The sequence below is a fragment of the Capra hircus genome, chromosome 21 (assembly GCF_001704415.2).
Source record: "Capra hircus breed San Clemente chromosome 21, ASM170441v1, whole genome shotgun sequence".
NCBI classification, from domain to species: Eukaryota; Metazoa; Chordata; class Mammalia; order Artiodactyla; family Bovidae; genus Capra; species Capra hircus.
The window spans coordinates 4,465,200-4,489,648 of record NC_030828.1 but is presented as its reverse complement, the minus strand read 5'-3'; the positions used below and the strand labels follow the sequence as shown (position 1 = coordinate 4,489,648).

Here is a 24,449-nt window from a genome sequence, read left to right as displayed (position 1 = left end):
TGAACTCCGGGAGTTGGTGATGGACACGGAGGCCTGGGGTGCTACAATTCATGGGGTGGCAAAGAGTCGGACACGACTGAGCGACTGAACTGAACTGAACTGAACTGAATAGGTCACACATACCAATCATTACCTTGAATGTAAATGGGTTAAATGCACCAACCAAAAGACACAGACTGGCTGGGTAGATGAAATCATGCACATATGCACTTCTACTTACCACATCACTCTGCTTGACTCTCCCAAATTATATGTAGTTATTTTATATTGTTAAGTTAATCATGTTCCCATTATGGCTTACCATTGTAATTACCTTTTATTTTTTGTCTGGTTATTGATTGTGAAACTGACAAACATCTTTTACTATTGTGAAAAAAAAAAGAAAAATATTGCATAGGAAACTGGAATGTTAGATCCATGAATCAAGGTAAATTGGAAGTGGTCAAACAGGACACGGCAACAGTGAACACTGGCATTTTAGGCATCAGTTCAGTTCAGTTGCTCAGTCGTGTCCGACTCTTTGTGACCCCATGAACCACAGCACACCAGGCCTCCCTGTCCATCACCAACTCCCAGAGTCTACCCAAACCCATATCTATCAAGTTGGTGATGCCATCCAACCATCTCATCCTCTGTCATCCCCTTCTCCTCCTGCCCTCAATCTTTCCCAGCATCAGGGTCTTTTCAAGTTAGTCAGCTCTTTGCATCAGGTGGCCAAAGTATTGGAGTTTCAGCTTCAATATCAGTCCCTTCAATGAAGCTGATCTCCTTTAGGATGGACTGGTTGGATCTCCTTAAAGTCCAAGGGACTCTCAAGAATCTTCTCCAACTTTTAGGCATCAGTGAACTAAAATAGACCAGAATTGGTGAATTTAATTCACATGACCATTTTATCTACTACTGTGGATCCCTTAGAAGAAATGGAGCAGCCCTCATAGTTAACAAAAGAGTTCAAAATGGAATACTTGGGTGCACTCTTAAAAACAACAATGATTTCAGCTCATTTCCAAGGCAAATCCACTAAACATCATAGTAATCCAAGTCTATGCCTCAACCACAAAGGCCAAAGAAGCTGAAGTTTAATGGTTCTATGAAGATCTACAAGACTTTCTAGAACTAAAACCATAAAAAAAAAGATGTCATGGGGACTGGAATGTACAAGTAGGTAGTCAAGAGATACCTGGAGTAACAGGCAAGTTTGGCCTTGAAGTACAAAATGAAGCAGGGCAAAGGCTAACAGAGTTTTGCGAAGAGAACGCATGGTCATAGCAAACACCTTCCAACACAAGAGAAGACTCTATACATGGACATCATCAGATGATCAATGCTGAAATCAGACTGATAATATTCTTTGAGCCAAAGATGGAGAAGTCAACAAAAACAAGACTGGGAGCTGACTGTGGCTCAGATCATCAGCTCCTTACTGAAAAATTCAGTCTTAAATTGAAGAAAGTAGGGAAAACCACTAGTCCATTCAGTCATGACCTAAATCAAATCCCTTAGGATTATACAGTGGCAGTGAGAAATAGATTCAAGGGATTAGGTCTGATAGAGTGCCTGAAGAACTATGGACTAAGGGTCATGACACTGTACAAAAGGCAGTGATTAAAATCATCTCCAAGGAAAAAAAATGCCAACAGGCAATGGTCATCTGAGGAGGCCTTACCAATAGCTAAGAAGAGAAGAGAAGTGAAAGGCAAAGGAGAAAGAGATAGATATACCCATCTGAATGCAGAGTTCCAATGAATAGCAAGGAGAGATAAGAAAGTCTTCCTTTTAAATGACAATGCAAAGTAAAAGAGGAAAACAATAGAATGGATAAGACTAGAGATCTCTTCAAGAAAATTAGAGACACCAAAGGAACATTTTCATGCAAAGACAGGCACAATAAAGGACAGAAACAATATGGATCTAAGAGAAGCAGAAGATACTAAGAAGAGGCGGTAAGAATACACAGAAGAACTATACCCAAGAGATCTTAATGACCTGGATAACCACAATGGTGTGATCTTTCACCTGGAGTTAGACATCTTGGAGTGAGGTCAAGTGGGCCTTAGGAAGCATCAGTACAAACAAAGCTACTGGAGATGATGGAATTCCAGCTGAGCTATTTCAAAATCCTAAAAGATGATGCTGTTAAAGTGCTGCACTTGGTATGCCAGCAAACTTGGAAGACTCAGAAGTGGCCACAGGACTGAAAAAGGTCAGTTTTTATTTCAGTCCCAAAGAAGGGCAATGCCAAAGAATGTTCAAACTTCCACACAATTGCACTCATTTCAGATGCTAGCAAAGTAATGCTCAAAATTCTCCAAGTGAGGCTTTACCAGTATGTCAACCGTGAACTTCCAGATGTTCAAGCTGGATTTAGAAAAGGCAGAGGAATGAGAGATCAAATATCCAGCATCCATTGGATCATCAAAAAAGTAAGAGAATTCCAGAAAAAAAAAATCTACTTCTGCTTCATTGACTATGCTAAATCCTTTGACTGTGTACATCACAAGAAACTGGAAAATTCTTAAAGAGATAGGAATATCAGACCACCTTATATACCTCCTGAGAAACCTGTATGCAGGTCAAGAAGCAACAGTTAGAAGTGGACACAGAACAACAGACTTGTTCCAAATTGGGAAAGGAGGACATCAAGGCTCTATAATATTACCCTGCTTATTTAACTTATATGCAAAGTACATCATGCAAAATGCCAGGCTGGATGACGATCAAGCTGGAATCAAGACTTCTGGGAGAAATATCAATAACCTCAGATACGTAGATGATGCCACCCTAACTGCAGAAAGGGAAGAGGAACTAAAGAGCCTCTTAATGAAGGTGATAGAGGAGTGAAAAAGCTGGCTTAAAACTCAGCATTCAAAAAACAAAGATCATGGTATCTGGTCCCAACATTTCATGGCAAATAGATGGGGAAACAATGGAAACAGTGACAGACTTTATTTACTTGGGCTCCAAAATCACTGTGGATGGTGACTGCAGCCATGAACTTAAAAGATACTTGCTCCTTGGAATAAAAGCTATGATAAACATAGACAGCATACTAAAAACAGAAGCATTAGTCTGCTGACAAAAGCTCCATATAGTCAAAGCTATGCTTTTTCAGTAGTCATGTATGGATGTTGACAGTTGGACCATAAAGAAGGTTAAGCACTAAAGAATTGAGGCTTTCAAACTGTGGTGCTGGAGAAGACTCTATTGAGTCCCTTGGACAGCAAGGAGATCAAAGCAGTCAATCCTAAAGGAAATCAACCCTAAATATTCATTGGAAGGACTGATGCTGAAGCTGAAGCTCCAATACTTTGGCCACCTGATGTGAAGAGCCGACTCCTGGGAAAAGACCCTGATGCTGGGAAAGATATATAGCAGTAGGAAAAGGAGACAACAGAGGATGAGATGGTCGGATGGCATCATCAATTCAATGGACATGAGTTTGAGCAAATTCCAGGAGATAGTGAAAAACAGAGAAGCCAAAGACTTGGACACACTGAGTTACAATAACAAATGTTTGTTAGAATTCACCTCTGAAGCCATCTAGTCTTGAACTTTTACTGGGGGTTTTTAATCACAGTTTCAATTTCAGTATTTCTTCAGTCTTGAGAGACTGTACCTTTCTAAGAATTTTCCTGTATCTTCAAGGTTGTCCTTTTATTGGCATATTTGCCTGTAGTGTTCTCTTATGATCGTTTTCATTTCTGTGGTGTCAATTGTAACTTCTTTTAATTTCTAATTATGTTGATTTGAGCCCTCTCCCTTTATTTTCTTGATGTCTTCCTAAATGTTTATCAATTTTATCTTTTCAAATAACTTGGTTTTACTTTCATTGATCTTTTCTAGTTTTTTTTTGTCATTTCTATTTATTTCTGCTCTGATCTTAATGCTTTCTTCTGCTAGAGTTTTGTTTATTCATCTTTCTAGTTGCTTGAAGTGTAAGATTAGGTTGTTTGTGATTTTTCTTGGTTCCAGAGTTAAGATTATATTGCTATAAACTTTCCTCTTAGAACTGTTTTTGCCACGTCCCGTAAGCCTGGATCATTATACTTTTATTTTCATTTGTCTCTAGGTATTTTTTATTTCCTTTCTTTGACTCATTGGTTGTTTAATCATATTGTTTAGCCTTCACGTTTGTGTTTTTGTTTCTTTCTTGTAGTCTATTCTTGTGTTGTGGTTGGAAAAGTTGCTTGGTAAGATTTCAATTTTGTTAAATTTACCGACTCTAGCTTTGTGCTCAGCATGTGGTCAATTCTGGAGAATGTTCTATGTGCACATGAGAAGTATGCACATTCTGTTGCTTTTAGATGGAATGCTTTATAAATATCAATCAGTTTATCTAGTCTAATCTTGATAGAATTTCTTAGGCAGGTGGATAAGGAGTCCACGGGCCCAGTCATGTAGTCATACATGTCCTAGAATTTATGGCTGTTTGGAATTTATGGCCATTCACCGCATCAGAAATGGGAGCTAGGGAGCTGGTTAATTTGTAACATTGGAGCCATAGGAAAAGATTCCTTGATGTTTTCAGCTGACCAGCCTTTGTCATAAGATCTAAGGGAGACAAACTGACCTAATGAATCTTATGCCAAAACTATTTTTAGTATAACAGGTCAAAAGGTGTTATCAGTTCAGTCACTCAGTCGTGTCTGATTCTTTGCAACCCCATGAATTGCAGCATGCCAGGCCTCCTTGACCATCACCAACTCCCGGAGTTCACTCAAACTCACATCCATCGAGTCAGTGATGCCATCCAGTCATCTCATCCTCGGTCGTCCCCTTCTCCTTCGGCCCCCAATCCCTCCCACCATCAGTCTTTTCCAATGAGTCAACTGTTCACATGAGGTGGCCAAAGTACTGGAGTTTCAGCTTTAGCATCATTCCTTCCAAAGAAATCCCAGGGCTGATCTCCTTGCAGTCCAAGGGACTCTCAAGAGTCTTCAACACCACAGTTCAAAAGCATCAATTCTTTGGCACTCAGCTATCTTCACAGTTCAACTCTCACATCCATACATGACCACTGGAAAAACCATAGCCTTAACTAGATGGACCTTTGTTGGCAAAGTAATGTCTCTGCTTTTGAATATGCTATCTAGGTTGGTCATAACTTTTCTTCTGAGTAAGCGTCTTTTAATTTCATGGCTGCAATCATCATCTGCAGTGATTTTGGAGCCCCCCAAAATAAAGTCTGACACTGTTTCCACTGTTTCCCCATCTATTTCCCATAAAGTGATGGGACCAGATGACATGATCTTCATTTTTTGAATGTTGAGCTTTAAGCCAACATTTTCACTCTCCACTTTCACTTTCATTGAGAGGCTTTTTAGTTCCTCTTCACTTTCTGCCATAAGGGTGGTGTCATCTGCATATCTGAGGTTACTGATATTTCTCCCGGAAATCTGATTCCAGCTTGTGCTTCTTTCAGCCCAGCATTTCTCACGATGTACTCTGCACAGAAGTTAAAATAAGCAGGGTGACAATATATAGCCTTGACGTACTCCTTTTCCTATTTGGAACCAGTCTGTTCTTCCATATCCAGCTCTAACTGTTGCTGCTTGACCTGCGTATAGGTTTCTCAAGAGGCAGGTCAGGTGGTCTGGTATTCCCATCTCTTTCAGAATTTTCCACAGTTTATTGTGATCCACGCAGTCAAAGGCTTTGGTATAGTCAATAAAGCAGATATTTTTCTGGAACTCCCTTGCTTTTTCCATGATCCAGTGGATGTTGGCAATTTGATTTCTGGTTCCTCTGCCTTTTCTAAAACCAGCTTGAACATCTGGAAGTTCACGGTTCACATAATGTTGAAGCCTGGCTTGGAGAATTTTGAGCATTACTTTACTAGCATGTGAGATGAGTGCAATTGTGTGGTAGTTTGAGCATTCTTTGGCATTGCCTTTCTTTGGGATTGGAATGAAAACTGACCTTTTCCAGTCCTGTGGTCACTGCCGAGTTTTCCAAATTTGCTGGCATATTGAATGCAGCACTTTGACAGCATCATCTTTCAGGATTTGAAATAGCTCAATAGCTCATCACCTCCACTAGCTTTGTTCATAGTGATGTTTCCTAATGCCCCTTGACTGCACATTCCAGGATGTCTGGCTCTAGGTGAAAGATCACACCATCGTGATTATCTTGGTCGTGAAGATGATTATCTTGGTAGTGAAGATCTTTTTGTACAGTTCTCCTGTGTTCTTGCCACCTCTTCTTAATATCTTCGGCTTCTGTTAGGTCCACACAGTCTTGTCCTTTTTTTGTGCTTGTCTTTGCATGAAATGTTCCCTTGGTATCTCTAATTTTCTTGAAGAGATCTCTAGTCTTTCCCATTCTGTTGTTTGCCTCTATTTCTTTGCATTGATCGCTGAGGAAGGCTTTCTTATCTCTTCTTGCTATTCTTTAGAAGTCTGCATTCAGATGCTTATCTTTCCTTTTCTCCTTAAAAACTGTATGTGGGTCTCTTCCTACTCCTTCTGGTGACTGGGCTAGAAGCTGTCCCTATACTTCCTTTTACTAAAGCTTTACACTCCTGCAAAGACCTGCGTGACAGTTCCTTTGGTTCCAGAGTGAATTCTTTCCTTGGGAGACTACAGACCCATACCCAACACAGAACGTGGTAGAACAATGTGCCATTTAAAGCTTGCACTTCCTTATTGATTTTCTGTCTAGATGATCTGTCCATTGACGAAAGTAGGATGTTAAAGTTCCCACTATTATTGTCTTACTGTTGATTTCTCCTTTTATGGCTTAGTATTTGCCTTATATTTTGGGGTGCTTTTATGTTGGGTGCATATATTGATATACCTTCTTGGATTGATTTCTTGATCATTATATAGTGTTTTTGTTTATCTCTTATAACATCTTTATTCCAGTCTATTTTATCTGAGTATTGCTATTCCAGCTTTCTTGGGATATCCACTTGCATGGAATGCCTTTTTCCTTCCCTCACTTTTAGTCTGTATCTGTCCCTAGATCTAAAGTCAGTCTCCTGTAGATAGCATATATGCAGGTCTTGTTTTTGTATCCATGCAGCCAGTCTATGTCTTTTGGTTGGAGCCTTTAATTCACTTACATTTAAGGTAATTTTCCAATGTTTTCCAGTATCCTGTATTTGTGCTCTCCTCACACTGCTAGTTTTGATATCTGTATGAGATGATTTCCTACCTCTATGTTTGCCCTCACCAGTGATCACACCATCATGGTTACCTGGTGTGATCACTGGTGAGGGCAAACATAAAGGAACTCATCTCATACAAGTATCAAAACTAGCAGTGTGAGGGGGAGAAGGCGATGGCATCCCACTCCAGTACTTTTGCCTGGAAAGTCCCAAGGACAGAGGAGCCTGGTAGACTGCATTCCATAGGGTCACTAAGAGTCAGACACGACTGAATGACTTCACTTTCACTTTTCACTTTCATACACTGGAGAAGGAAATGGTGACCCACTCCAGTGTTCTTGCCTGGAGAATCCCAGGGACGGAGGAGCCAGGTGGGCTGCCATCTATGGGGTGGCACAGAGTCGGACACGGCTGATGCGACTCAGCAGCAGCAGCAGCAATGTGACAGGAACCATGATGATGTGATCACTCACCTGGAGCCAGACATCCTGGAATGTGAAGTCAAGTGGGCCTTAGAAAGCATCACCACGAATAAAGCTAGTGGAGGTGATGGAATTCCAGCTGAGCTATTTCAAATCCTAAAAGATGATGCTGTTTAAGTGCTGTGCTCAGTATGCCAGTAAATTTGGAAAACTCAGTAGTGGCCACAGTACTGGAAAAGGTCAGTTTTCATTCCAATCCCAAAGAATGTTCAAACTACCACACAATTGTACTCATCTCACACACTAGCAAAGTAATGCTCAAATTTCTCCAAGCAAGGTTTTAACAGTACATGAACCAAGAACCTCCAGATGGTCAGCTGGATTTACAAAAGGCAGAGGAGCCAGAGATCAAATTGCCAACATCTGTTTGATCATAGAAAAAGCAAGAGAGTTCCAGAAAAACTTCTCTTTTATTGACTACGCTAAAGCCTTTGTGTGGATCACAATGAACTGTGGAAAATTGTTAAAGAGATGGGAATACCAGACCACCTTAACTGCCTCCTGAGAAACTTGAATGCAGGTCAAGAGGCAATAGTTAGAACTAAACATGGAACTGGTCCAAATTGGGAAAGGAATATGTCAAGGCTGTATATGGTCACCCTGCTGATTTTACTTATATGCACAGTACATTATCTGAAATTCCAGGATGGATGAAGCACAAACTGGAATCAAGATTGAGGGGATAAATATTAATAACATCAGATACGCACATCAACCACCCTTATGGCAGAAAGCAAAATGGGACTAAAGAGCCTCTTGATGAAAGTCAAAGAGGAGAGTGAAAAAGCTGGCTTAAAACTCAACATTCAAAAAACAAAGATCATGGCATCCAGTTTCATCACTTCGTGGCAAATAGATGGGGAAAGTGACAGACTTTCTTTTCTTGGGCTCCAAAATCACTGCAGATGGTGACTGCAGCCCTGAAATTAAAAAGACACCTATTCCTTGGAAGAAAAGCCATGACCAACCTAGACAGCACATTAAAAAGCAAGAGATATTACTTTACCAACAAAGGTCCGTCTAGTCAAGGCTATTATTTTTCCAGTAGTCATGTACAGATGTGAAAGTTGAAGTATAAAGAAAGCTGAGCACTGAAGAATTGATGCTTTTGAACTGTGGTGTTGGAAACTGTTTTGAACTGTTGAAGACTCTTGAGAGTCCCTTGGACTGCAAGGAGATCAAACCTGTCAATCCTAAAGGAAATCAGTCCTGAATATTCATTGAAAGGACTGATGCTTAAGCTGAATCTCCAATACTTTGGCCATGTGATGTGAAGAGCTGACTCATTGGAAAATATCCCAATACTGGGAAAGACTGAAGACAGAAGGGGACGACAAAGGATGAAATGGTTGGACGCTATCACTGACTCAATGGACATGAGTTTGATCAAACGCCGGGAGTTGGCGATGGATAGGGAAGCCTGGCGTGTTGCAGTCCATGGGGTCACAAGGAGTCAGACATGACCAAACTGAACTGAGCAGTGAGCCTTTCCACTTGTTTCTTGTTCCTAGCTGCCCTCTGTCTCTGCTCCAGACCCTCCAAAACTAGCAGATTGGAGATCTTGGCCCAGCCTCTTATGCGGTCACTCCTTTTCCCCTAAGTTCTGGTGCACACTAGACTCTTGGTGCCCTCCAAGAGTAGAATTTCTGTTTCTCTCAGACCTGTGGAATTCCTGAGACATAGCATGCTGACCTTCAAAGTCAGATTCTCTGGAGGCTCCTCCTTCCATTGCCAGACCCCCAGGCTGAGAATCCTGATGTGAGATTTAGACCTTTCACTCTAGTGGGAGAACTTCTGTGGTACAACTGTTTTCCAGTTGTGGGTTACCCACCCTTTGGGTATGGGATTTATTGCAACTGCACCCCTCATATCATCTCGTGGCTTGTCTTTGCATGTAGGTTATCTTTTTCGGTAGGTTGCAGCATTTCTGTTGTTGTTCATGGCTGTTCAGCAGTTAGTTGCTAGTTTGTTTTTTTTGTAAGAAGGGATGAACTCTTGTCCTTCCACTCCACCCTCCTTTGCTGTCTTCAGTCATTTATTTTTGTATTAAGAACTGTGTGATGTTCATCTCCCTCCAACAGATAGAACGGCCCATGAGGGCAGGGCATATTTCTGTGCTGTTTATCATATCTTCTTTAGTGCCAGACTGGTATGACTCTGAGACTTTAGTTTTCCAGACAGAGCACATCATTTTCCAAGTTCTTTTGATACACAGTATTTGAATTGGGGTATGCTATGCTGACATTTTGTTTCAAGCTACAAACACCAATTTGCCTAATCATTCCATCAGACACTTGTGGTTTCTGCAATGACCACTCACACTGATTACCTTTTGCCTTTTGTAACTTCAATATCAGCATTTAGAGCTCAGAAAGTTGAGGAGAAGTAGAAGATTGACAAGAAAGATAGGAAAAAACCAGACAAGTGCAGAGCCCCAGAATTTGAGAACAGTTTTTCAAGGAGTGTACAATTACTGCAAATGATGAAAGCCAAGAATGATCCATCAGGTACATGTCACCTTAAGAAGAGCTTTAGTGAACCAAATATAACAGCAAATGGAGGAAGAGAAATAGCAGAGTATAGGAACTTATTCAATAAGACTAGAAGTGCTGGGCAGGGTTGGCACAGGAGAGAAGTATGAGCTGTTTTGGGAGTAATGACCCAGAGCGTGGTGTTTCAGAAGGCAAAAGAAGGAAAAACTACAAGGGCCAACTGCTGTCAGGTCAAATAAGATGACACCAAAAACTCCACTGGAGTGTGAAACGGGATGATCCAGGAAGAGCGTCTGCAGCATTAAGCAGAGGGTAAGCAGAAACAGATGAATGAAGACAACTCAAAGCTCAATCCATAGCAAAGAGCACCAGCAGGAATCAGGGTTTCGTGAATGTGATGTGGTTTTATGCTTATGATAAAGACTTGACATATTTAAGGAGTAGCTAACAGAAACGACATAAGGGAGAACAGAAGATAGGTAAGAGTGGTCCTCGAGGAGGGGGGTGCAGTTCCTCTTTCCAACAGAAGCAGTTGCAATTGGCCAAGGCCACAACTCTAGGCACCAGAAAGTTTCAACTGCAGGTCTGTGTGTCTTTTGCCCACTTACTAATGTTACTCCATGATCAGGATGGACTGGGTTACGCATCATTTAAATACATGACTCCTGCTATCAGTTCCAAGTTGCAGCCCTCCCACTGCAGCATGAGGCAGTGTTCTGCCTGGTTCAGCTATGTTCTGACCCATCCCTTCTTCCCCATGGGCCTCAGATTCTGGCACCACTTCTTTCAACAGTAGCACAGGACCCACCTCCTCTGGCAACTTCAGTCAACCCTTCTGAAATATTTACTGCTCTTGACTTGTAGCACATAATACTTCCTAAGTATTCACTATTCCACATGGTAACCGTTTCATTAGATACATCAAGCTTGGTTTTCTATGACCCTTGGCTGTACGGTCTTTGGCTATCAAGAACACAAGAACAAACCGACTACAGTATCAGGGTCTCGCACCAGTTGACCCTCTAAGCTACAGTTTCTAAAAACCAAGGTTAATTAGAAGTACCTACCTCACAGGACTGTAGTGAGGATTAACTATAAATGTATGTGCCTGGCACACAGCAAGTGCTCTTCAAACGCTGTTACACTAATTAGTTTCCTTCCCTCTTCTATTATCTGCCAATCAGTTAGTCACATGGCACCACCCCTCCACCACTAGTCATACTGCCAGATGCAAGGTGGGTACACACAACTCAGCATTTCTTCCTATGTGTTTACACCTGATAATTCCTTAATTTACGGGGGAAAAAAGGAGGTTTGAGGGAAAAGTCACAACTAATAGTATACTGAAACATGCCTTCTATTTCTAAAATGAATAGTTAATAGCTGCTTAACTATGTATGTTCAACTACAGAAAATATTTTAAAGGAAGAACTCTTAAAAGTTTGTTTATATCCTACGGGGAATCAATCTCTCTGGACGTAAATAACAGACCTAGATGAAATATTTTAACCCAAGTCTAAAACTTCCCATTATTCTTTCTCGTGATCTTGACATGAAGCAGGGATCAGCAAACTACAGGCGGCAGGACAAATCTAGCCCATAAGCTAAATATTTTTAAATGTATTTAAAAATTCTTTAAAAATTTTAAAAATATAGACTGTGCCTAAAAGCCTAAAATCTTTACTACCTGGCCCTTTATAACATACTTCACAGAGATTCTCGATAAGGACATAAGAAATGAGTGCGAGACTCACAGGGCTTCCCAAAACCCCAATAACCCCTGAGGTACTTACACGCAAGATGTTTCTTTGCCCTATTAATGCAGAAACTCAACTCCAAGTACCTAGTTTTGTGGATAAACCCCCAGGAGCCCTCAAGCTCTGAAAACCACTGCAGCTGTCCCACTTTTCATGCTCACTGAGGTGAGCAATAATGAGACGAGAAAGCAAATCTTATTAATGGGAGGTTATGAATGATAAAAAGCTGTATTATGTTAGACAGACAAATTCAAGTGCATAAAGAAATTTCCTTAAATTTAATAAAGATACTGAAAATGTTCTCTGCATTTTTTTTTTTTAATATTTACAGTCTCTTTTTTTCTAAAACAGTTCTGTACATATAAATTTACAGAACAACCCCATCAACTGTCTGCATCAGTAATCCTTGCTGGTGGGCTCACCATTTACAAGGAAGACATCATTCAACGCAAGCTGTCACAGAAACTGTCCTACCAGCCAGGAGCTCTTAACTTGAAGGATCATTGCCAGGTCTCTTTTATCAAGATCACCAATCACCTGCAAGCCCTTAGCTACCAACTAACAAAGACCTGTAAAATCAATGAACAGTCACTGGCTTCAGTGCAGTGTGACTAACTGCAATTACTGCCTAGTGGCCATGTCCACACCCTATGCTGCCTTCAATCCTTGAAGTCATCAGTGTAGTTAAGAACAGAAAGAAAGCCCCTCCCCCTGGCTAATGACTGTGAAAAGCGTGCGTAAGACAATTGAGTTGAGGGTTAAGGATTCATCTTGCTAATGTCAAAAGTGACACTAACAAGATTCCTAGCCTCATCCACCAGATGAGGGTCCTCTGCGTCCAGGTCTCCAGGAGCAGGTTCCACCACCTTCACCAGACAAAGGATTGTAACCTGTGACGAGAGAAAGGAAGCAAAACAGTGCTAGAAACATTTTGCATCAAACAGAGGACTGTAAGCCTGATATGCAAATCACTGCAAAGATATGATCCTACTCTCATAAACATTTTCAGAAAACTTTAAGCTACCACGTGACAAAAAAAACTTTACAATGTGACTGCATTCTATTGCACTGTATATACTGATCTTACTTTCTATAATGTGATCGCAGTCTGAACTGACTTGAATAAAACAAGCCATTCAGCTTCTGTTGTAACTATCAAAACATGAAAATCCCCTCCAAATACACAAAAAATTTGCCCCCAAAGCCTCTCAAGATGGCTAAATTTAAGTATATAAAGGTTTCTAACTGTAGTCCTTAATAAAATGAATACATTCAAGTAAGAACTGCTCAAGCTACAGAAAATAAATTATAAAAATCAAAACAGAATGGAACTTGCTGTTGCTTTCACCAGTCAGAACTGGGAAATCCACATGCCCCAGCCCCCACACTCATCCTTGCCCACTCATTAACTTACTAAGGTTAATAGACATTAGGCGACCATTCTGCTCAGGCTCTAGACTTAGCAAGACCTTAAATGAGGTGGTTTTGTTCCTTACTGTAGAATCTTTGGTCACCAACTCCCTGTGCCTCAGCTTCTTTAAGGCCTATAAAGACAGGCCATTCCAAGCCCCCAGCTCTGGATTACTGGCAATGCTAGAGGCATGCACACAGCACACCATACATTACATTTTCTACAATCGTCTCCTGAATACTACCACTCTTTGCTCTGCAAAATGGTCTTGGAAGATTATTTCTTACTGGAGCAAGAAACAGACTTAAAAAAGCATTTTCTTTTCAGACATACCACTCCTCTATACAAGCCAGCTCTGAGTTCCTAACACAAAGGAAGGGATTAGAACCCAGCCTTTAAGGGCAGCCCACAGGCTGCACAGACTCCCCTCAGTCCTCTAAGAGGTTGGCCAGGCTTCCACACCTCTGCCTCTGTGGCACCTACCCAGAGAAAACCCCTCTTCCCAGATAGAATAAAGTATCTTCAGCCTAGAACTGGTTCCTTCCCAAAGCATTCTAATGCTTTTGCCCTCCCCTCTCTCCAGATGGAGGAGGAACTCCTGGCCGATCACAAAGGATTACTTATTTTCAACTGTGTGGGAGTCCCACCTTCCCAAAAGTACATGAAAGTCCTCAAGGATGGGATGGTACACACTGCTATGGGACCACCTAGAATGCTTCAGGGTACTGCACAAAAAAGGTCTCTTAATGAATATCTATCTGTTCATGCCTCCTTGAGGGAGTTATTTGTAAGAAACAAGGCAGCTCTGGCTGGAAAGGCCAAAACTTGCGTCCTAGGCCCCTTGACCCACTTATATGCAAAACAGGCAAACTACTCCTTGCCTCACTTAACTTACCCCTTACAGGACTGTGGGATGAAGTGAAAAACACTAAAATACAACTGCAACCATCCCAATTATTTCCTGAGCGCCTCAAGTGACCTCCTTTTCTTTGCTTATCAAATGCTAACTTTTGTGAGGCCAAGGAGGTCAGCGGCCTCCTGGAAACAGGACATGCACCCACGCCCTTGCTGGAGGCCCAGGGGCAACAGTAGGGTTCAGTAGGTTGGTCATTTCTAGCCGCTGAAGGCTGTTTTATATCTGTTTCTTTTACTGAATCTTCATAAACTATACTTAGGAATTAGTCTCAGTTTACAGACTATGAATCAAGAAAAGAGAATCCTGTTTCAGGTAAATTTAGCCAGTCATTGTTCAGAATGCTTTAATGTTTGATACTTACCTCCTCCTCGCAAAGGCTTTCTGTCAGATTTTCGTTTTGGGATGACTGATGAAGGAGAAGGCCCAGGACTGTCTTCTTCCTGCTTGAACATATACAGGCTTAAGAATCCAGTTAAGACATTCTACTCCAGGAATCTTCACCTACTTGAAAAAAGTCCACTAGGTTCAAGGCTACATCACCTGAGGCTTTCTTGTATTTCCTTTATAACTTTTTCCTTCTTGCATGCTATCCCACATTTCAATCTTCTGTCTCCTTTTTTCTTCTTCAAGCTGAGGAAGAATCACACATGATACAAAATGAATTTATAAGCTGTCATCTTTCTCAAAGAAAATGCGCTTTTGATAATCTGTAATTTAAATGTTCTTCAAACTTTCACCTGCACTTTCTTCAGTTAATAAAGTAGCTGTTATCTAGTGGTGTGTGAGTTTAATTCAGATACAGAATCCTTTGCTTTTCCATACTATTAAAGAAAGCAAAAAGTGTCACAGAAGAAAGAATTCTGATTCTTCTTTTAAACTAGGCATTTCTGGTCATGTTGAAGAACCCTGACTTGAAAAGGGTCAATGTGTCTGGCAGGCATGCTTTGCTGCTATTTGGTTGTGTCACCTGAGGAAAGTCACTTAACTTGGAAGGCTGTGAGGAGCCAATGAGAACAAATCTGAGAATTCTCTGAAAGTAAGGTACTATGGGAGTATAAGAGAAAACTAATCTCAGTAGAAAGCTATGTCCAACAGTGAGCACCTGGGAAAGCTTGAGCAGTGAACAGGAGGGAAATACAGCCCCCGAGGTCTTCATCTCTGCTTCCCACTCCTTGAACAACAACTGGGTACTGCAACTCACATGTGCACAAAGGTCACTAACTCTCTCAGTTCCTGATGCAATCCAAACCCAAGCTTCAATTCATTCTGGTTCCAATTAAACTGCGACGCCACAAAGATATGCAAGAGGATGCCTTAGAAAGCACATATACAGAAATTTCTCAATGGTTCAGGGTCCATCACTGCTAAACCCAAATGCCTGTCCCTTCATGCCTTGACTGTCTGCAAGTACAGGAGGTTAAGGAAGAAACTGCTTCTTGATCTGAAAGCTGTTTTATGTTTATAGCCAACATGGAAAACACCAGAATGGTACATCAGTGACAAATTCTGAGACCACATACAAGAGAGCTGACTAAACTGTGAGACAAGAAGACTGTTACTTAAGTATACAGAACCACGTTGACTACACTAAAGTCTCTGACTGTGCAGATCACAAACTGTGGAAAATTCTTAAAGAGACGGGAATACCAGACCACCTTACCTGCCTCCTGCAAAACGTGTATGCAGGTCAAGAAGAAACAGATAGAATCAGACATAAACAATCATCTGGTCCAAAACTGGGAAAGGAGTACATCAAGGCTATCCGTCACCCCGCTTATTTAACTTCTATGCAAAGTACATCATGGGAAATGCTAAGCTGAATAAGCACAAGCTGGAATCAAGATTGCCAGGAGAAATATCAATAACCTCAGATATGTAGATACCACCACACTGATGGCAGAAAGCATCAAGAGCCTCTTGATGAAGGTGCAAGAGGACAGTGAAAAAGCTGGCTTAAAACTTAAAACATTGAAAAACAAAGATCATGGCATCCAGTCCCATTACTTCATGGCAAACAGATGGGAAAACAATGGCAACAGTAACAGACTGTATTTTCGTGGGCTCCAATATCACCATGGATGGTGACTGTAGCCATGAAATGAAAAGATGCTTGCTCCCTGGAAGAAAAGCTTTGACCAACCTAGCTAGTGTATTTCAAAGCAGAGACATTCCTTTGCCAACAACAGTCCATAATCAAAGCTATGCTTTTTCCAGCAGTCATGTATGGATGTGAGAGTTAGACAATAAAAATGGCTGGGCAGAAAAGAATAGATGCTTTCAAACTGTGGTGCTGGAGAAGACTCTTTTGAGTCCCGTGGACAGCAAGGAGAACAAACCAGTCAATCCTAAAGGTAATCAGTCCTGAATATTCACTGGAAGGGCTGATGCTGAAGCTGAAGCTCCAATAATTTGGCCACCTGATGTGAAGAACTAACTCACTGGAAAAGACCCCGATGCTGGGAAAGATTGAAGGTAGGAGGAAACGGGGGTGACAGAAGATGAGATGGTTGGATGGCATCACCAACTCAACGGACATGAGTTTGAGCAAACTCCCAGAGATGCTGAAGGACAGGGCAGCCTGGCGTGCTGCAGTCCATGGGGCCGTAGAGAGCCAGACACACGAGTGAGAGACTGAACCAACAATATAGAACAACCAGAACAACTTTAGTTGTTTAAAACTCAACACAGGCTTCTACCCTTTCTCCAATTTTAGGAAGCTCATATTACAGTTTTTAAAAACAATCTTTTAAAAGCTTTTTCCCCCAGCTACATCAGCAACCTGGGTAAATGATCAGGCTGTTTTTCTAATGCAAAAAACTCAGACCCTCAAGTCATTAATTTTGACAGGTAGCAGGAAATTAACTTACTCTTGGGCTCTAGAAACAAAACAAATATTTCTCAAAAACTTTAAAACACTTTCTAAAGTATTTTTTAGAAAGAAACAAAAAATAAAACTGCTTAAAAATAGCATCTATGTGTATTATGCTACCATTTCCACGGAAAAATGATATAAGCATGCACTTATATATGGATAAAATATTTCTGGAAAAATACCTAAAAAACTTTGCTCTGTCCTTTCACTCTGAGCTCCAGCCACGATGTGGACACCAGCCACGTACTAAATGACCATGCAGAAAACAAAAGCCACCAGCGGTGGCAGAAAGGCATTCCTTTCTGGAAATATCAGAGACACATGTAAGACCAGCAGGAAGACCAACTTCTCTGGTTTCCTTCTAAGGGATAAACAGGGGCCCAGAAACATCTGTAATAAAACCAGAAACTGGGGCCTACACTTAGTTGCCTCAGTTACACAGACTGGGGCCAACACAGCAAGTGTGACTTCACGCCTCTGAAGAGCAGCACAACCCACCTGGCTGCTCAGGTCACTTCAACAGTAGCCCCTGCTTCTTCCTCGCCATCACCTCCAAAACCGCCCATCACTCCCACAACCAAACCATGTGTCTAACAAAAGTCTTTCAGCACTCCACCTCCTGCTCTCCATCTTGACTCTAGGAGGAGTCCACTGCCACCCTGGCTCTTTAATCCACTAAAGAGTGGCCCCACCAAGTCAGGTCCTGTGAGATGCAAAGCTTGAAACTGAAGCAAGATGCTGAATGTGTGTTCTGTGTCTGGTGGTACGGCTCCTGCACATAGCACACTGTTTTATGGGCAAAATACTGCTATAAGGGAACCACTTAAAAGTAAAAACATAAATACAAGAGTACTTAAGAGTAATTATTTAAGAGATTTGACTCCTAAACATTAAGAAATTACACAAGTAAAACATGCTGAGCAATACTTAGCTAACTGGAAATGATTCAGCCTAAAACTGTTCCCTGTATCCACCATAATGTGAATGCATGCACACACACATACACACTTTTACCAACTAAACCTCAAATATCATGTATCTGAACTAAAACCAGTACATACCTGTCTTAATTTTTCTTTATGTTTTTCAACTTGTGCATTTAATTCTTCTTGCATTTTCAAACGAGCAGCTGCTAAAGCCTCCTGTCGTTTAACAACAATATCAGGTTCTGAAAAGGCAGAAAAAAATTGGAATAAAGCACCTTGTAAAATATAAAATGGAAACTCTTGAGGTCTATATTATTAGAAGTGTACAGAAATCAAACAATACAAAAACCTTTTTTAACATGAGTAAGTCTATCCTTCTGTATATATTTAATTACTGCTTAAAGGGGAAGGAGACTATCACATAGCCTCAGCTCAGAGTCCTTGTTAAATACTTACAGCATCACAAATTCCTGTTCACAACAGATTTCTGGGCTCCCTGAGCAATCCCAATTCAGAGAATCTGGCATGGGCCCTACAACTAAAATATAAGTGGTGAGGCAGCCACAGCGAAATTTTATTTCACATCCTGGATACCTCCTAACACCCAGCCTCTAGGCTGACCAGAATTCTAGAAGATAACCACCAGAAAGAAAGTTTTCTGATCATTAGCTATCACCTAGTTAGTCTATAGTTCTACTTTATAGAAATGTGAATTGTAGCAACATTTGAAATTGCTGTTTTATTCTTAGAAAAAAAAGAAATTATGTGTGGATTTTTTAAACCTAATTTTCCTAACAAAATTGTACAACACAAAGTACACCTTTCACTGCACATTTACTTTGTGCATCGCTTCCTTAAAACAAAATCCTCTTCTGAGATGCCCATCCCATTATGTTATAAATCCACTCCTCAGCTGTCAGCAGGTCACAGTGCCAGCAAAGGCTGTACCAGGTGACTGAAGCTGTTCTCTAACCTCATCCACGTCACATTATCCTGCAGCTTAAGCAAGATTTACAATTGTATTTTGTTTTGGGGGATATACAGCCAACAACCAAAAGTACTGAGAGAATGGCAGGACCACAGGGTTTCATGCGAGAGGAGAGTGAAGGAATTTTTTAGGTCCTTCTGCTAATGACTACTTTTATGATATGATGTTTGTTTCTTTCCCAGCTTTATAACTCTGGTGATTCAGATCACCGACGTTTAGCATTTATTTAATTATACTACTATTATCAAAATACTGAACATTTCTTTTGAATATGTTCTCAGAAACTGTAACTTCTAACAAGTTAAAAGGTGACTGTTTTAGAGGGAATGAGTTTTTGAAACAGCCATGTGTAAATATGCCATCAGGTCTGATGAGTAAGTTATGAAAAGCAAAATGCGGTGGATGTGAGGAACTAAGGCTGAGTTTCCTGTCACTCATAAGGGTTCTAGAGATAACTGAGAGTCAGTAGGCACACCCATAAGTATGCAGAAGCTGTGACGCTTTCATTTTAATCTCTCCTGTAAATGAAGAATGATGCAAGCAGAGGGTGTTCTACACATCATTAAGCAGGTTTTTCAACCATCAAAAACTCTGAAATTTAAAAAAACACACTATTGCAATTCACCAAATTCAACTTCAGAAGTGTAAAATAGTTTTCCTCCCACACAGATTAGACTGATACCTCTTACTCCTAACAAAAGACTTACTTATAAATACTACAGTAAGTACGGGTAAAGCCACGTCTTCAATCCTCTTCCCTGGAAAATTCCACGGACAGAGGAGCTTGGCAGGCTACAGTCCATGGGCCCCAAACACTCGACTGAGCGTACACGCGCACATACACACACATACTAACCCAGAGCAGCGGCAGCCTGATCTAAGTGCCTCTGCCTCAAGGCCCTCAACCGGGTGGAAAGCTTCTGAAACACCACGTAGAGAAGGATGCAGCTGAAGACGATGTACCAGCCGTAAGTGGCCAGCAGGGAGCCCACTGAAAAGAATAAAACACTCAGTTTTCAAGAAACTAAAAAAGACACTACCACCGGACTTTCCTAGCGGAGGACTTCCTAAGAAGGCAGTTAAAACAGCGAGAAGTACAATCCAGGGATCCCTGAGAAGGTGCTTCTCAGCCGTCTGGGGAATCGGAGGGGCAAGCCCGGGGCAGGCGGGGCACGTCAGCCGGGTTTTGAAGGATGATGGGGTGTGTCCGAATCAGGAAGAGAAGGGCTTTAAGGATCCAGGCAACGTTCGGAAAGGGGTAGCCGCGGGGGGCCGGCACAGGGCAGAGTTTGGGGGCGTGCGCAAGGGCGCGGTGGTGGGGGGAGCGCGGCTTGGCTGCAAACGCCAAGGAGCCAGTGAGCCCAGTAACCGCGACCCGGAAGGGCTTGTACCGCCTGTGTCACGCGAGATAAAGGACTCGGGCAAACAAGGGCCGACAGCAAAGCCCAGGGAAGCCGGGCTCCGGGCGAGCCTCCGCGCGCGCCTTCGGCCCACCGCCCAGGCCTGTGGGTACCTGCCGCGTCCGGCCTGTGGCCGGCCCGGCCCACAGCGCCGTGGAGGACTACTCACTGAACATGGCGGCGACTCGGCGGTGGTGGCGCGGCCCCGCGGCCCGCGGCGCGCGCCCACTTACCTGTGACGTGAAGGAAACGCAGCCCCTCGGTCTCGAGGGCGGGCCGCGCGGACAGCTGATCCCCGTCCCGCTCCATGGCGACGCAGCTCCGGCCAGCCCCGCGCCGCACACGCCCGCCGAGTCAGCGCCAGCCTTCGCCTTCCGGCGGGCCCCCAGTACACGTGGCGCCCGGGGCCGGGTTTCCGGCCTCCCAGCCAATCGGGTGGCGAACCGGCCCCGACGCCCGACATCGCCGCGAGGGCGTGGCCGAGGCGAGCTGAGCCCTCCGGGGCGGCACCGGGAACCTGAGCGGCACCTACACCCTGCGCCGCGTCGGATGTTTACTCTCGTGCTGATTGGACGCCGAGGTCTCAAGACGTTGCCTTGGGCAATCAGGATTTGCGTCCACGCCCGTGCTCCCTGGCACCTTAAGCAACTGGGACTTCGCAGATTGGCAACTCCCTGCTGTTGCGGGTTCCAGCGTTCCCCTTCCGCTGCCTCTGTTACCTTTCACAGTTGGGGAAGTCCCCGCTCACCCCCCCCCCCCCCCCCCGCCATTGTCTCTTCCAGAATCAAAACCTCTTGGGAAAGAATTAGCGTTAACAATGGCTCCAACACGCCTTGAATCAGTAATTACTAAGTATTATAAGACGTTACAATTATTTATAATAATGTTTTGTCTTTTCTCTGCCTGCCATGCCCTCCTGCACACCCACTCCTCTCTTGGAGCCCTACCTTAACCACCCTCTATGGAATTTGACCTTGAGCGTATTTTGGAGGAGGATTTGAAGTGAAAATACTCCTCTGTGTCGCAAAAGAAGGGTTGAGGATTAGGAAGAGAAAATAATGAGCAGATAATGACTGATGCAGAGTGCTCTGCCACCTTGGCGAGCACAGACATGAGCCTGGGGTATCCTTGGGGGATTCCACCGCTGGTTTCCCTAGCAGTTTCTCAAAGGACTTGAACCTAGACCCACAGAATGACATTTTCAGGCATGTGTCAGAAAACAGGAGATGAGGGCTTCTGGAAAAAATTGGGAAATTGAGGACTCTGGGTTTTATCAATTAAGACTGTGAAGACCCATTGATTTGCCTTTAGAAGTGTTAGGGGAAGCACACTGACTGAAACTGCCAACCCTGGCCAGGCACCATAGCAACCATTTTCATGAGTTGTTTTATGACCGGAGATCCTGGTAAAGAACATGGAACTAAGAAGTCACCACCAACGGGAAGAGTTTGGAAACGTCAAAAGGAGACACCATGTGTATGACCACCTTCCAGAATCCTTGTCGCTGCCATCCATCTTGGCTCAGCAATGCATGTGCCACCAGGAAGGACTCTGAATCAGAATGATTGGCCAAAGACAACCTGGAAACGAATTCCATCTGCCTGTTCAGTTCAGTTCAGTCACTCAGGCATTTCTGACTCTTTGCGACCCCATGGATTGCAGCACACCAGGCCTCTCTGTCTATCACCAATTCCTGGAGTTTACTCAAACTCATGTCCATAGAGTAGGTGATGCCATACAACCATCTCATCCTCTGTCGTCCCCTTCTGCTCCCACCTTCAATCTTTCCCAGCATCAGGGTCTTTTCAAACAACTAAGTTCTTCACATCAGGTGGCCAAGTATTGGAGTGTCAGCTTCAGCATCAGTCATTCTAATGAATATTCAGGACTGATTTGCTTTAGGATGGACTGGTTGGATCTCCTTGCTGTCCAAGTGACTCTCAAGAGTCTGCTTCAATGCCACAGTTCAAAAGCCTCAGTTCTTCTGCTCTCAGCTTTATTTATAGTCCAACTCTCACATCCATACATGACTACTGGAAAAACCATAGCTTTGACTAGACAGATCTTTGTTGGCAAAGTATTGTCTCTGCTTTTTAATATGCTGTCTAGGTTGGTCATAACTTTAATTCCAAGAAGCAAATGTCTTTTAATTTCATGGCTGCAGTCACCATCTGCAGTGATTTTGGAGCCCCTGAAAATAAAGTCTGTCACTGTTTCCACTGTTTTCCCATCTATTTGCTGTGAAGTGATGGGATTGGATGCCACGATCTTCTTTTTCTGAATGTTGAGTTTTAAGCCAACTTGTTCACTCTCCTCTTTTATTTTCATCAAGAGGCTCTTTAGTTCTTTGTTGCTTTCTGCCTTAAGTGTGGTGTCATCTGCATATCTGAGGTTGTTAATGTTTCTTCTGGAGATCTTGTTTCCAGCTTGTGCTTCATCCAGCCCAACATTTCACATGATATATCCTACATATAAGTTAAATAAGCAGGGTGACAACATACAGCCTTGACATAGTCCTTTCCCGATTTGGAACCAGTCTGTTGTTCCATGGCTAGTTCTAACTGTTGCTTCTTAACCTGCATACTGATTTCTTAGGAGCCAGGTTAGGCAGTCTGGTATTCCCATCTCTTGAAGAATTTTCCATAGTTTGTTGTGAGCCACAGAATCAAAGTCTTTGGCACAGTCAATAAAGCAGAAGTAGGTGTTTTTCTGGAACTCTCTTGCTTTTTCAATGATCCAAAGGATGTTGGCAGAGGAACCTTTTCTAATCCAGCTTGAGCATCTAGAAGTTCATGGTTCATGTACTATTGAAGCCTGGTTTGGAGGATTTTGAGCATTACTTTGCTAGCATGTGAGATGAGTGCAATTGTGCAGTAGTTTGAGCATTCTTTGGCATTGCCTTTCTTTGGGATTGAAATGAAAACTGACCTTTTCCAGTCTTGTGGCCACTTCTGAGTTTTCCAAATTTGCTGGCATATTGAGTACAGCCGTTTCACAACATCATTTTTAGGATTTGAAATAGCTCAATTGGAATTCTATCACCTCCACTAGCTTTGTTCATAGTGATGCTTCCTTCCAAAGGTCCGCTTGACTTCACATTCCAGGATGTCTGGCTCTAGGTGAGTGATCACACCATCATGATTATCTGGGTCTTGAAGATCTTTTTTTGTATAGTTTTCTTATATAATTCTTGCCATGTCTTCTTAGTATCTTCTGCTTCTGTTAGATCCATACAATTTCTGTCCTTTATTGTGCCCGTCTTTGCATGATATGTTCCCTCGGTATCTCTAATTTTCTTGAAGAGATCTCTAGTCTTTCCCATTCTATTGTTTTTCTCTATTTCTTTGCACTGATCACTTAGGAAGGATTTCATATCTCTCCTTGCTGTTCTTTGGAACTCTGCATTCCAATGGGTATATCTTTCCCTTTCTCTTTTGCCTTTTGCTTCTCTTCTTTCCTCAGCTATTTGTAAAGCCTCCTCAGACCACCATTTTGCCTTTTTTGCATTTCTTTTTCTTGGGGATGGTCTTGATCACTGCCTCCTCTACAATGTCACTAACCTCCATCCATAGTTCTTCTGGCACTCTATCAGATCGAATCCCTTGAATCTATTTGTCATTTCCTCTGTATTATCGTAAGGGGTATGATTTAGGTCATAAGTTCTCTTATTTGCTAGTCTTTGATGACACATTCACAGGATGGATTGAAGCATTCCCTACCAGGACAGAGAGAGCTACAGAAGTCTGTAAAGCTCTGCTAAAGGAGATAGTGCCTACATTTGGGGTGCCTTGATCACTTCAGAGGGACAATGGGCCCTCATTTACAGCCATGATATCCCAGAACCTGGCCATATGTTTAGGAATCAAATATCACCTCCACACATCATGGCAGCCTCAAGCCTCAGGGAAAGTATGCTGTGCTTAGTCACTCATTCATGTCCAGCTCTTTGAGACTCATGGACTGTAGTCCATCAGGCTCCTCTGTCCATAGGGATCCTCCAGGCAAGAATACTGGAGTGGGTTGCCATGCCTTCCTCTCTGGGAAGGTGAAGAGAGCCAACCAGACTCTTAAAAGGACTATGGCTGCCCTACGTCAAG

At 42.5% G+C, this 24,449-nt stretch overlaps 1 protein-coding gene across 1 annotated transcript; it reads right to left on the bottom strand.

The window, feature by feature from the left end:
• VIMP (VCP interacting membrane selenoprotein) lies at window positions 12,016-20,751 on the bottom strand. The gene is made up of 6 exons (XM_018066566.1): window positions 20,586-20,751; window positions 19,809-19,943; window positions 18,100-18,206; window positions 14,707-14,796; window positions 14,528-14,606; window positions 12,016-12,729 (listed from the first exon to the last, which is right to left on the bottom strand). The coding sequence occupies exons 1-6, from the start codon at window positions 20,659-20,661 to the stop codon at window positions 12,650-12,652; spliced, it is 567 nt and encodes a 188-aa protein (XP_017922055.1). The 5' UTR covers window positions 20,662-20,751; the 3' UTR covers window positions 12,016-12,649.

Excerpts from the sequence above, each read along its gene's own strand:
- VIMP (XM_018066566.1), bottom strand. The coding sequence starts at position 20,661 with ATGGAGCGGGACGGGGATCAGCTGTCCGCGCGGCCCGCCCTCGAGACC. Across the intron at positions 19,944-20,585 it reads GCGTTTCCTTCACGTCACAG|TGGGCTCCCTGCTGGCCACT; the intron begins GTAAGTGGGCGC and ends TATTCTTTTCAG. Across the intron at positions 14,797-18,099 it reads ATAAAGAAAAATTAAGACAG|CTTGAAGAAGAAAAAAGGAG; the intron begins GTATGTACTGGT and ends ATTCTTCCTCAG.